This window comes from Cololabis saira, chromosome 9 (assembly GCF_033807715.1).
Source record: "Cololabis saira isolate AMF1-May2022 chromosome 9, fColSai1.1, whole genome shotgun sequence".
Classification (NCBI taxonomy): Eukaryota; Metazoa; Chordata; class Actinopteri; order Beloniformes; family Belonidae; genus Cololabis; species Cololabis saira.
In genome coordinates, this window is record NC_084595.1 from 3,314,574 (window position 1) to 3,329,573 (window position 15,000).

The window sequence follows — 15,000 nt, forward strand, 5'->3', positions numbered from 1 at the left end:
CATGAAGATCAGTTTGTAGTTGCGATAAAAGTCGTATATGTCACCTTTTCTGAGTTAAGGTCACAGTTTTGAGTTAAGGTCACAGTGTTTCACAGATTTGCTATTTCAGTTCCTGTTTTATTTTGAAATCCCACCTCGTTGTGTTTCACTTCTGTCTTGACTTCCTGGTTCCATCTGTTTGATTGTTTCCACCTGTGTCTCGTCAGCCGTTCTCTGTATATCTTTGTGTTTCCCTGCTGGTCCTACTGTTCCTCCCTGTTCCCCGTCAATAAACCTCATACCTGTCACTGAACTTAAAGCTCTGAAGAAAACGGTAGAGTTCAGACTGTCTGTATGCAAGTGTTTTCATTAATTATGTAAATCATTTATTTGTTTTTTATCTTTTAATTCTGTAACTATGTTGCTACTATTTTCGGCAGGTCTCTCTTGTAAAAGAGACTCCCGATCTCACTGGGATTAACCTACGGAAGAGTATAGCGCGATGCATAAAATACTTAAATATTTGACAGGGGAAGAATTTTTTTTATTGTGCACTTTGAGAAAAAAGTTGAAATGTCGAGATTAATGTTGAAATACAATTTTGAGAAAAAAGTCGAAATTTCGTCAATAAAGTCGAAATTTTGCCTTTTTTTCTCGACATTTCAACTTTATTCACGAAATTTCAACTTTTTTCTCGAAATTGTACTTCAACATTAATCTCGACATTTTGACTTTTTTCTCGACATTTTGACTTTTTTCTCGACATTGTACTTTACATTAATCTGGACCTTCCACTGTTTTGCGTGTGCAGGTGTGTCTCTGCACCAGCACCGTGCCGGGACTGGGTTACGGGATCTGTGCGGCCCAGAGGATTCCTCAGGGAACCTGGATCGGCCCCTTCCAGGGCGTCTCCCTGCTGGTGGACAAGCTGCACTCGGGGGCCGCGAGGAACACCCGCCACCTCTGGGAGGTAAGGGGGGGGGGGTACCGGGGGCACCAGACACCTGGGGGGGTACCAGGGGCACCAGACACCTGGGGGGGTACCAGGGGCACCAGGGGTACCAGAAACACCCGGCACCTCTGGGAGGTAAGGGGGGGGACCAACCAGGCACCTGGGGGGGGGGGTACCAGGGGCACCAGGGGTACCAGACACCTGGGGGGGTACCAGGGCACGCTGTGTTTCAGCTCTGTGATGCAACACCAGATTAAACCCAGAAGAAAAACATGTTTTACAAAGATGAACTGACCAATTTGAAACATGATCAGTGTAATTTAATAGTAGCGGGTTACAGTTACAGTTACAGTTAGTTATGGTTACAGTTACCGTTAGTTGCAGTTACGTTTACCGTTACAGTCACAGTTACCATTACGGCCATAGTTACTTTTACAGTTATTGTTACGGTTACAGTTACAGTTGCCGTTTCAGTTACAGTTACAGTCTCAGTTACTTTTACAATTAGAGTTACAATTAAAGTTGGAGTTGCAGTTACCGTTACTGTTACCATTACAGTTACAGTTACTTCTACTGCTACTGAACATGCTGCAGCGGAAAAATGTGTAGCGCGTTCACGCGGCCACGAGATAACGTTCAAGATAACGACCAATACCAACAAAATGTACGAGAAAAATAATGTAATTTAAGAAAGAGTCAGGATAACGTGTCACAAACGAAACTCCAGCTCTTTAAATGTGAACTGTTACTGCTGGACAAAAACAACCATCACTGCCGTTGTGTTTTCCTTCTCTCTGAGTTTTTATCCGCAGTAGTTTGATCCGTGGGACGTTTTTGTGGATCTGAGCGGCGCCGCTCCCCGGCCCGCGCTGCGTTCAGGTGTCGGGGTTCAGCCGTTCATCGTGGTGCGTTCAGGTTCAGCCTCTCTCTCGTCCATTGATCTGGGCGGACGGTATTTACATACGGTGACAGGAGAAAGTCAATGTGGCCGTTATAAACAGCTGCATTAGCATTAGCGGGGGAGGAGCGGGGCATTAGCATTAGCGGGGGAGCAGCGGGGCATTAGCATTAGCGGGGGAGCAGCGGGGCATGCTGGGAGATGGATGAGTCCCCCGTGGCCGAGCCGTTAAAGGTCAGGCCGGCGTCGGTTGACCGGACATCAGTCTGGGTTGGTGTTGAGGCAGCAGGACGGGGAGGGGGGCACGGGGGGGGACCGGGGTCAGAGGTCGCCGGGACCACGTCCTGCAGGAACAGCAGCTGCTGCGTCAGGATTGGTCCGTCCACAGCAGGAACGGGGAGATTCCTTGAACTGGTTGACAATCGTCTCAGGGAAACCTGATCACTGACTCGTCACAGAGTTACAGTTACGGTTACAGTTACAGTTAGTTACTGTTGTGGTTGCAGTTCCAGTTCCAGCTGCAGTTACGCCTACAGTTACAGTTACAGTTACAGTTACGTTGCTGTTACGGTTAAAGTTACTCTTACAGTTAGTTAGTAACAGTTATGCCTACAGTTACAGTTACGTTGAGACTAACTATTATAGTCTTGTTCTATAGCTGCAACTATGACTACTGACTCTAACACACTAGAGTTTACACTACCTAGATATTTACCAACACCAGCTAGAGGTTTACTAAACACTAACTATAGGCTTTACTAAACAGAAAGGTTTTAAGTTTAGTTTTAAAGGTGGAGGTGGTGTCAGCCTCCTTAACCCAGATTGGAAGTTGGTTCCATAGTAATGGTGCCTGATAGCAGAACGCCCGCCCTCCAAATCTACATTTAGATACTCTAGGAACTACGAGTAAACCTGCACTCTGAGAACGGAGAGCTCTGCCAGGAACATAAGGCACTATCAGGTCTTGCAAATAATGCAGAGCTAAGCCGTTTTGGGCTTTATACGCAAGTAATAAAATTTTAAATTGGATTCTGAATTTTACGGGTAACCAATGGAGCGACGCTAACACTGGAGAGACGTGGTCTCTCCTGCTAATTCCTGTCAGCACTCGTGCTGCTGCATTCTGGATCAGCTGGAGCCTTTTCAGCAAATTACTTGGACATCCTGCTAACAACACATTACAGTAATCCAGTCTAGAAGATACAAACGCATGAACTAGAGATGGAAAAACGCTATTTTACAAACCTGATTAACATATGGTTTAAACGACAAATCCTGATCGAAAATAACACCAATAATAGTAGGGGGTTACAGTTACGCTCACAGTTACGGTTACAATAGCAGTTACAGTTAGTTACACTTATGCTTACGGTTATGTTGCGGTTACAGTAACGTAGGGCTGCACGATTCTGGACAAAATGAGAATCACGATTTTTTTTTGCTTAGAATTGAGATCACGATTCTCTCACGATTTTTTTCCAATATAAAATTTATTGCACTTATTACTTTAACTTTGCAACAGCTGAACAAAAATATAATAACAATAAACATCTCTTGTCTTCTTTACACAAACCTTTGAATAATTTAAACAATAATAACAATTTTGAACAATATTTGTTCCTCCCTGAGTTGAACACCCTTTCAGAAAGGGGACTTGTAACAGATCCTGTAGTTCTGAGGCAACAAATTATTCCTCTGGCTGCTTTTTGCTGTAACAGCTGACATTGAACATAAAAACAATAAACATCTCTCTTGTCTTTAAATAATTTTAACAATAACAATTTTAACAATATTTATGTGCAATATGTGTCAGGTGATGAGAAAGGTAGATGTTTCTCCAAATGTAATCCACAATCATTAACAAAATATAACAAACATGACAACATGATAGTTGACCATGACAGGACTACAACAACCTAGAACATAGGCCTAGTCCTTTTTTATGCAGCCATCTTTAAAAAAAAAAAAAAAATTTTTTTTTTTTTAAATCGTCGTCATTTGGAAATGAGATTGCGTTCAAGCATGAAATGAGATCGCGATTTTTTAACGATTAATCGTGCAGCCCTACAGTAACGGTTTCAGTTCCAGTTGCAGCTGCAGTTACGCTTACAGTTACAGTTACAGTAATGCTTTCAATTGTAGTTACAGTTACAGTTACTCACAGTTATGCTTAAACTTATGACCAACATGTACACACAAGGAAACTTTCACCTTGGAGCTTTTACTGTGACGAGTTTCAAGGTCAGGCCGGCGTGGGTTGACCGGACATCGGTCTCGGTTGGTGTTGAGGCAGCAGGACGGGAGTGAGCGGGGCGTCAGGGGTCAGAGGTCGCAGGAACAGCAGCTGCTGCGTCAGGATTGGTCCGTCCACAGCGGGAACGATGTTGACGTGTGTTTTGTCCTGACGATCGTCTCGGGGAAACATGGACCTGCGTCAGTCTCCGGGCTGAACAGGTGAACTTCAGGTGAAGCATTTACTATGACGAGTTTCCATGACGACAGAAAGCTGCTCACATGTCAATCAGCAGACGGATCCTGAAGAACTAAAGAGAGAGAGTTTTTATGTTCTTCATTCATCAAAAGTATATTTAACCACAAACGTTTGCAGCATTCGATTAGTATTTTAATGTCAGGTCTGTCTGTCTGTCGTCATTATTCACTCTGCTACTGATCCATGATGGGGAACTGGACGTAGAACTGGGAACTATTCCCGGTTGTGTGTAGGTTTTCAGAGACCGGGAACACGAACACGATCCGTTATGAAAATAAACAAGTAAAAAAACTCCCTTTAAGAGGGAAGAAACCTGGAACCAGACCTGGACGTAACTTAGGCCACGTTTACACGTAGCCGGGTATTTACAAAAACCGAAGGTTTTTTTTTTAAAACGATCTAATGTGGATACAAATTATTTTATAAACGGAGGGGGGAAATATTCGGTTTTAAAAATACCCGGCTACGTGTGGACGGGGTCTTACTTTTTAAGTGTGACTTTAGAATATAAAATACAAGAAAATATTGACGGTGGCCAAACAAATTGTAAACACAGGTCGCACAAATGATGCTGGTGACGTTCTGAGCCTAAATCTCCGTTTTCCTCAGTTTTCCTCCGTTTTCCTCTGTTTAAATGCAAACGTGAAAACTGAGTTTTTGAAAATCTCCACTTTGGCCAGGTGTTTTCAGAAATTATCGTTTTTGGAGACTTTGAGCTTCGTTTTCCGGTAAACAAACGGCCAAAACGCATGAAAACGCCTCCGTTTTTGCTCCGTGTAAACGGGGCCTTAATGTTGAATAATCTCACTAGTTCTGGACCTTCAGCGACGTGCTGCCCTCGTCTGGTTCGGAGTGGAACTGCTTTAATATGTCCTTCAGAATAAAAGTTGTAACATCAGGCCGCTGTTTATAATTAGTGTCAAAATACTTTGTTTCGTGTCCCGAGGCTCAGAAACTCCTGACGCTGATTTAAAAACCTTTTAACTGCAGTTGGTTTTTATTCGTTCCTGAAAAATTCCCTCCGAAGATCCTCGTCTGGAGGGAAAACTAACCGATAACCGATGACTCCGAGCATCGGCAGGTTATCGTCGGCGTATCGATTGACCCGCCTGGATCCCATTAAAGCTCTGGCTGTTAAACAGGAAGAGATGTGTGTCCTGCAGCCAATCAGGAGCTGCTGTCATGTTGTCTACGGTGTCCAGGAAGGGCCAGTTTTAATTAAGATAAAGGGTTTTTTTGGGGCCGCAGGATTTTACTGGTCCACAAATTGATCTCTGTTTCTTTGCTGTAGCTGGAAGTCTTGTCTTGTCTTGGTTTCTCTTTGGCGATTTTCTTTAAGAAGAGGTTGCTCCGAGCGTCGGGTTTAGACAAAACCAGTTGCAGGTTTTTACAGTTTATTTACCCCGGATTTCTGCAAACATGATTGATTTTTGTTGCTTTTTCTGGCCTTTTTTTTTAATTGTTTGCACTCGTAAAAAGGAACGTTACACAGAGGAAAAAAGTTAAGAAGAGATGTGTTGGAGGTCAAGAGCAGAGACCATTTATTTAATAAATAGCTTGGAGGACCTGGAAATCATTAAAAGAACAGATGGAAACAGGAAACATCAGAATGGTGATCTTTTCTAAGTATTATCAGCTAAGTTAGTTTTTCTTCCGGTAGTTTAACTTCCGGTCCCCCCCCTATCCAATCAGAACCTTCCCAACCCCCAGACCTGGAGAGGAATTGGAGAAAGACCATCAAACGTGTTTCCATGGAAACCTCAATTCAGAATTACTATTTCCATGTAAACTGGAAGGAAAAAAAAAATTAATTCGGAATAATTAATTCCGAATTAAAAAACATCATGTAACCGTGGCCATTTCAACTTTATTAACGAAATTTTGACTTTTATCTCGACATTTCGACTATTTTTCTCAAAATTTTGACTTTTTTTCTCGACATTTTGACTTTTTTTCTCGACATTTGGACTTTTTTTCTCGACATTTTGACTTTTTTTCTCGACATTTCGACTTTTTTTCTCGAAATTTCGACTTTTTTTCTCAACATTTTGACTTTTTCTTGTTTTTCTTCCGGTAGTTTAACTTCCGGTCCCCCCCCTATCCAATCAGAACCTTCCCAACCCCCAGACCTGGAGAGGAATTGGAGAAAGACCAGCAAACGTGTTTCCATGGAAACCTCAATTCAGAATGACTATTTCCATGTAAACTGGAAGGAAAATAGTTTAATTCTGAATTATTTAATTCAGGATAATTAATTCAGAATCAAAAATCATCATGTAACCGTGGCTCATGCGATTTACACGTGTACTTTGGGTTATTTGTGTTGTGGAAATTGAAAGGACTAATAAACTAAACTAACTAACTAAACTAAGCGTTAACGTCCCGCTCCGACCCGCAGGATCGTCCTGGTTGGGAGGAATGTGCAGAGAAAACAGAGAAAACAGGCGATTCCTTCCCGCTGCTCGCGGCTCTGACCCCCGTCCTGCCGGCGTTTACTGGAGTTTTCTTTTGGACACATCAGAGACTGGACGAGCAGAGAAAACAGAGAAAACAGAGAAAACAGAGAAAACAGAGAAAACAGAGAAAACAGAGAAAACAGCCGCTGACGGCAAAATATTCAGATTCTGAGGAATGTTTACGGGACGCATGAGGAGAGAAAAATCCCCCACGCCTGTCGGTATCTCGCTTTCTCCAGCCGTGAAACTCTTGTTGTCTTTGGTGTTTGTTCTTCGTCCTCCTGCTGCAGATTTCCTTGTCGACGGTTTGCGTTGGGTTGTGGTTTCTGTCAAGATTCTGCCCTGCTTTCCTGCCTGACGTCGTCGGCTAACGTTCCTGGGGTTTATTTCCTGCCTGACGTCGTCGGCTAACGTTCCTGGGGTTTATTTCCTGCCTGACGTCGTCGGCTAACGTTCCTGGGGTTTATTTCCTGCCTGACGTCGGCGGCTAACGTTCCTGGGGTTTATTTCCTGCCTGACATCGTCGGCTAACGTTCCTGGGGTTTATTTCCAGCCTGACGTTGTCGGCTAACGTTCCTGGGGTTTATTTCCTGCCTGACGTCGTCGGCTAACGTTCCTGGGGTTTATTTCCTGCCTGACGTCGTCGGCTAACGTTCCTGGGGTTTATTTGTTGCCTGACGTCGTCAGTTAACGTTCCTGGGGTTTATTTCCTGCCTGACGTCGTCGGCTAACGTTCCTGGGGATTATTTCCTGCCTGACGTCGTCGGCTAACGTTCCTGGGGTTTATTTCCCGCCTGACGTCGTCGGCTAACGTTCCTGGGGTTTATTTCCTGCCTGACGTCGTCGGCTAACGTTCCTGGGGTTTATTAAGGCCTGACGTTGTCGGCTAACGTTCCTGGGGTTTATTTCCTGCCTGACGTCGTCGGCTAACGTTCCTGGGGTTTATTAAGGCCTGACGTCGTTGGCTAACGTTCCTGGGGTTTATTTCCTGCCTGACGTCGTCGGCTAACGTTCCTGGGGTTTATTTCCTGCCTGACGTCGTCGGCTAACGTTCCTGGGGTTTATTTCCTGCCTGACGTCGTCGGCTAACGTTCCTGGGGTTTATTTCCTGCCTGACGTCGTCGGCTAACATTCCTGGGGTTTATTTCCTGCCTGACGTCGTCGGCTAACGTTCCTGGGGTTTATTTCCTGCCTGACGTCGTCGGCTAACGTTCCTGGGGTTTATTTCCTGCCTGACGTCGTCGGCTAACGTTCCTGGGGTTTATTTCCTGCCTGACGTCGTCGGCTAACGTTCCTGGGGTTTATTTCCTGCCTGACGTCGTCGGCTAACGTTCCTGGGGTTTATTAAGGCCTGACGTCGTTGGCTAACGTTCCTGGGGTTTATTTCCTGCCTGACGTCGTCGGCTAACGTTCCTGGGGTTTATTTCCTGCCTGACGTCGTCGGCTAACGTTCCTGGGGTTTATTAAGGCCTGACGTCGTCGGCTAACGTTCCTGGGGTTTATTTCCTGCCTGACGTCGTCGGCTAACGTTCCTGGGGTTTATTTCCTGCCTGACGTCGTCGGCTAACATTCCTGGGGTTTATTAAGGCCTGACGTCGTCGGCTAACGTTCCTGGGGTTTATTTCCTGCCTGACGTCGTCGGCTAACGTTCCTGGGGTTTATTTCCCGCCTGACGTCGTCGGCTAACGTTCCTGGGGTTTATTAAGGCCTGACGTCGTCGGCTAACGTTCCTGGGGTTTATTTCCCACCTGACGTCGTCGGCTAACGTTCCTGGGGTTTATTTCCTGCCTGACGTCGTCGGCTAACGTTCCTGGGGTTTATTTCCTGCCTGACGTCGTCGGCTAATGTTCCTGGGGTTTATTTCCGGCCTGACGTCGTCGGCTAACGTTCCTGGGGTTTATTTCCTGCCTGACGTCGTCGGCTAACGTTCCTGGGGTTTATTTCCTGCCTGACGTCGTCGGCTAACGTTCCTGGGGTTTATTTCCTGCCTGACGTCGTCGGCTAATGTTCCTGGGGTTTATTTCCGGCCTGACGTCGTCGGCTAACGTTCCTGGGGTTTATTTCCTGCCTGACGTCGTCGGCTAACGTTCCTGGGGTTTATTAAGGCCTGACGTCGTCGGCTAACGTTCCTGGGGTTTATTTCCTGCCTGTCGTCGTCGGCTAACGTTCCCGGGGTTTATTAAGGCCTGACGTCGTCGGCTAACGTTCCTGGGGTTTATTTCCTGCCTGACGTCGTCGGCTAACGTTCCTGGGGTTTATTTCCTGCCTGTCGTCGTCGGCTAACGTTCCTGGGGTTTATTTCCTGCCTGACGTCGTCGGCTAACGTTCCTGGGGTTTATTAAGGCCTGACGTCGTCGGCTAATGTTCCTGGGGTTTATTTCCTGCCTGATGTCGTGGGCTAACGTTCCTGGGGTTTATTTCCTACCTGACGTCGTCGGCTAACGTTCCTGGGGTTTATTTCCTGCCTGACGTCGTCGGCTAACGTTCCTGGGGTTTATTAAGGCCTGACGGTGTCAGCTAACGTTCCTGGGGTTTATTTCCTGCCTGACGTCGTGGGCTAACGTTCCTGGGGTTTATTTCCTGCCTGACGTCGTCGGCTAACGTTCCTGGGGTTTATTTCCTGCCTGACGTCGTCGGCTAATGTTCCTGGGGTTTATTTCCTGCCTGATGTCGTGGGCTAACGTTCCTGGGGTTTATTTCCTGCCTGACGTCGTCGGCTAACGTTCCTGGGGTTTATTTCCTGCCTGACGTCGTCGGCTAACGTTCCTGGGGTTTATTTCCTGCCTGACGTCGTCGGCTAACGTTCCTGGGGTTTATTTCCTGCCTGACGTCGTCGGCTAACGTTCCTGGGGTTTATTTCCCGCCTGACGTCATCGGCTAACGTTCCTGGGGTTTATTTCCTGCCTGACGTCGTCGGCTAACGTTCCTGGGGTTTATTTCCCGCCTGACGTCGTGGGCTAACGTTCCTGGGGTTTATTAAGGCCTGACGTCGTGGGCTAACGTTCCTGGGCTTTATTAAGATCGACTCCGACTTCATCACCGGTTACGTCACCAGAAAAGCTTCGTGCTTTTGTTGGATTCCACTGAGGCGAACTGGTTTTCATGGGTGGGATTTATTAGTAAAACAGCGAACAGTTGATGGAAGACTTGTTGTTTACTGACATTTCATACAAAGAAGTTGAACTCAATTCTTACGGTTTGAGTTTTATTTCGTTGCAGACTGGATGAAGCCAAGATATTTCACTTTTTGCTTGATCAAGTTTATTGGATTTGTTAATATACATCCATTCCTGCACTTCATACCTGTAACTAGGGCTGCACGATTAATCGTTAAAAAATCGCGATCTCGATTCATGCTTGAACGCGATCTCATTTCCAAATGACGACGATTTAAATTTTTTTTTTTTTTTTTTTTTTAAAGATGGCTGCATAAAAAAGGACTAGGCCTATGTTCTAGGTTGTTGTAGTCCTGTCATGGTCAACTATCATGTTGTCATGTTTGTTATATTTTGTTAATGATTGTGGATTACATTTGGAGAAACATCTACCTTTCTCATCACCTGACACATATTGCACATAAATATTGTTAAAATTGTTATTGTTAAAATTATTTAAAGACAAGAGAGATGTTTATTGTTTTTATGTTCAATGTCAGCTGTTACAGCAAAAAGCAGCCAGAGGAATAATGTGTTGCCTCAGAACTACAGGATCTGTTACAAGTCCCCTTTCTGAAAGGGTGTTCAACTCAGGGAGGAACAAATATTGTTAAATTGTTATTATTGTTTAAATTATTCAAAGGTTTGTGTAAAGAAGACAAGAGATGTTTATTGTTATTATATTTTTGTTCAGCTGTTGCAAAGTTAAAGTAATAAGTGCAATACATTTTATATTGGAAAAAAATCGTGAGAGAATCGTGATCTCAATTCTAAGCAAAAAAATCGTGATTCTCATTTTGTCCAGAATCGTGCAGCCCTACCTGTAACACAATAAAAACCGTACAAACCCAAGACTAGTCACGAGTGAAACCCGAGGTTTTATCGTGCCAACGGGACGCCCTACTAAAGTCGCTGTCGTCAATGAAAATTCTGACTAAATATCGTCGTCAACAAACCTTTATCACCCGAGGAAAACGAGACACAACGAAAATGCTGGTCATGTGACGATAACGATGATTAAATATATAATGCAATATCGTAGAGGAATAAAATGAGACTAAAATGTAGATTATAAAATAAAAACTCTTTATTCAGTTTATTCTTTAGATCTTTGGATCCACTTTCCTACAGAAATGTGGAAAAGAAAACCAAATATGTCGTCGCAAGAGAAAAAGGCGGGGAAAAATTTGGAAAAATAAATATGTTTTAAACTCAAACTAGAGTCTTCTGTATCTGGAATGAATGTATTCTTGAGTCTATAAGGAAACAATTATATAATAATAAGATAACCTTGTTTAAATTGTAAAATGGGTTTGGATAAATGCAATCTATGACTAAAACTAGACTAAAAAGAACAATTCTGACTAAAATAAGACTAAAATGCTCAGACTTTTAGTCGACTGAAACTTTACACGAATAAAAGGAGAATGAACGAGACTAAAACTAATAAAAACTACAATGATAGCTGGACCCAAAGACTAGACTGAAACGTGTGTCCCTCGTCTCCTGGTCTCCTCACCTCCTCGTGTCCTCGTCCTTTCGTGTCCTCGTCTCCTTGTCTCGTCTCCTTGACTCCTCGTCTCTTCCTAACCCTAACACCCGTGAACGTTCCATTAATTCTGTCCTGAATTTAGTTTTTCTAAACATCTCTGTTCCTTTTAAGTTGTACATCTTGCTCCTTCAAACCCGCCGCGGCTTCACTTTTCCTCCCGGAGGTTAATCTTTAGTCTTGGTGGTCGTGGGAGGTGAAGGCCTGCAGAGTAAAAGCTCGGCGCTGGAAACTCCAGCGGACGGGTTTGACTGAGACTTCACTAACGTGTTTAAGCACTGCAGAGGTCAAAGGTCAGAGTGTAAATCAGCTGGAGGTGAAGCTGTTCAAAGACTCGCTGCACGTGGAGGATTTAATTTACGGGTCTGAACGAACGTCCCGGAGGTCGATCTGCAGAATCACACGTCACAAACGTCAGACACAAGGATTTCTGCACTTTCAACGACTTAAACTGTCAAAACGGACAGAAATGGAGGCAGAGAAGAAGAAGTGTGGTCTCCATCCAGGCTCTGTCGGTCTGCACGCTTCCAGCGGATACATCCGTTTATATATATATATATATATATATATATATATATGTATATATATATATAGAACAGGGGTCAATTATACATTTACATTGAGTATCATTTCTGTATGGTGATTTACAATATATAGAATATTTGACACCATAAAAATACTGTGCATCTCGATTAGAGCTGGGGATCGATTCAAATTTCAAGAATCGATTCGATTCCGATTCTTAAGATTCAGAATCGATTATCACCATTTGATTCGATATTGATTTGGGTTAGTGTTGCCTGGATTATATGACTGTAAAATTACTATTGAAATAATAATTTCACAATAATTATTGTGAAATAGCTAAGAAATAAATAACTCAAATAGGCATTTCAATATCCATTTAAAGTGCAAAAAAAGAAAGAAATTGCAACAGTTCAAGCAGTAAACTAATTATTTTATCTTGTCTGATTTATTCTGTCACCAGACACAGCTGGACATGAAGCACCGGTATTTTTCAGGTATTTCATGACAAACCGTGTCCGATAACAGAGAAACCAAACAAGCTCTAGTAAATATAGATAATATGAACTTCATTGAACTAATATAACATTTAGAAATTTAAGCTGAAATGTCCAGCATTTTCTCTAAAGAAAAGTTCATTTAGTTCAGGAGTTTTCAAAACTACTGGGACTAAAGTTCACCAGGCAAAAATGTAATGATGGAAAAAAAAAAATTAATACAAAAAAAAAAAATCGATCTTTAGACATACAAATTGATTTTTAGGAATTAATATGAGAATCGATTTAGAATCAGAAAATCGATTTTTTTCAACACAGGCCTAATCTCGATGGGATGAGACAAAGGTTTACAGTCGACCTCCTGGGATGTTTTTCTTGATTTAAGGACAAAACATTACACAATTCAATAAAAAATAATAATAATTAAAGCTGCAGCAGCGATGAACGGATGAACGGATGAACGGATGAACGGATGAACGGATGAACGGGCCGTCGCGCGTGCAATTTTCACCAATAAAGGTCAAGGACTCAAAACTAAGTCCGATGAACCACCATGAGTCTTTATATCAAACCATTCAAAAGTTATGGCAGAAAATAGGATCTATCAAATATGGACCAATCAGAAGAAGGGGCGACATTTCAACTTTTTTCTTGAAGTGCAAAATGAAAAAAAAATCTTCCTCCTCTAAAATATCATTATAATACTAATAATAACTAATAATAATACTCTTCTGTAAAAGATAGATGAATAAAAAGGGAAAAAAACAACCCCCCACCCAAAAAAACAAAGAAAAAGTGAACAAATAAATAAAAAGGAAGAAGTGAGAAAAGAGAGAAGGATTGGGGTCAATCAGAAAGAAGGGACTGCAGAGAGTGGAAGAATGTAAGGAAGGGAAGACACTTATTATAACATTAGCTAGAGCTCCTTTCCCTGAATATCTGATCTGTTCCAGCCTCAGAAAAGACACTGCAAAAACTCCAAATCTTACCAGGAATATTTGTCTTATTTCTAGTTAAAATGTCTCATTTTTAGTCCAAAACTCTCATTACACTTAAAACAAGACTCATTACCAGAAGAATTACTTATTTGACAATTTTCACCTGTTTCAAGTAAATTTTCACTTATTTTAAGTGAAAATCTACTTGAAACAGGTGAACCCGAAAAAACCCGAAAATAAACCCGAAAAAACCTGAAAATAAACCCCAAAAAAACGAAAATAAACCCCAAAAAACACAAAAATAAACCCCAAAAAACACAAAAATAAACCCCAAAAAACCTGAAACACACCCGAAAATAAACCAGAAAATAAACCCGAAAAAACCCGAAAAAAACCCTGAAATTAAACCCGAAAACAACCGTGAAAATTGTCGTTTTTTCCAGTGATGAGTCTCGTTCTAAGTGTAATTAAATAGTTTTGACTAAAAATGAGACATTTTAACTAGAAATAAGACAAATATTCTTGTTAAGATGTTGAGTTTCTGCTGCGTGGTGACGTTTCTGTCTCATAATGTGACGTTTCTGTCTCATAATGTGACGTTCTGAAGAATAAATGTCTGTTTCTCTCCGTTTACAAGCAAACGTGAAGACGGAGGTTTTAAAAATCTACACTTTGGCCGGAGTTTTCAGAAGTTATTAGGGCTGGGGATCGATTCAAATGTCAAGAATCGATTCGATTCCGATTCTTAAGATTCAGAATCGATTATCACGCTTTGATTCGATCCGATATTGATTTGGGTTACTGTTAATAAAACAGTTTTTTGAGCTGTTGCATGAATGATATGACTGTAGTTCTGCAACATATTAATACTAGTATTATATTGAGATTAAACAGGAAGTATTGCAGCTAATGATGGTGTAAGGACCAATCAGCTCCCAGAATGCTGATAGAACTGAAACAGAAACATCGTGGGTCAGAATTACCAAACACATCCAGGAGGAAACAGAGACGGATGAAATCGGTTTTATTTTTTCCCCATTTATGAGAATTTGGTTTTTAGCATTTTATGCAAATGTAACCCCAAGACAGTATATAAAGCAAAGAAATATAGACAATTTATGTAATTATAACTGAAAACTTGTTGTTTTCATACCTTTAAACATATTTAAAGGCAAAAACATGGCACCAGTTATTCTCGTGTCCAACAAAACATTCCTTTTTTGGCATAAACAAAAAAGTACCAAAAGTTGTAATGTAATGATGATGGAAAAAAAAGAAGAAAAAAAAATCAATCTTTAGACATATTAATCGATTTTTAGGAATTAATATGAGAATCGATTTAAAATCGGAGAATCGATCTTTTCAACACAGGCCTAGAAATGATGGTTTTTGGAGACTTTGAGCTTCGTTTTCGTGTAAACGAACGACCAAAACGCCTGAAAACACCAGCGTTTTACTACGTTTAAACGAGGCCTCAGTCTTTCTGCCACTCAGTGGTTTAACCCGCTGTGAAGTTGCATCTGTGACGTCGTGCACATTCCCTACATACATCCCTATACA

At 42.2% G+C, this 15,000-nt stretch overlaps 1 protein-coding gene across 1 annotated transcript in view; it reads left to right on the top strand.

The window, feature by feature from the left end:
* prdm6 (PR domain containing 6) overlaps positions 1 to 15,000 on the top strand; it is a 116,727-nt gene that overhangs the window by 7,167 nt on the left and 94,560 nt on the right. Inside the window, exon 4 of the mRNA XM_061729743.1 lies at positions 791 to 949. Within this exon, the coding sequence (XP_061585727.1) occupies positions 791 to 949 (159 nt within the window). The remainder of the gene's footprint in view (positions 1 to 790; positions 950 to 15,000) is intronic.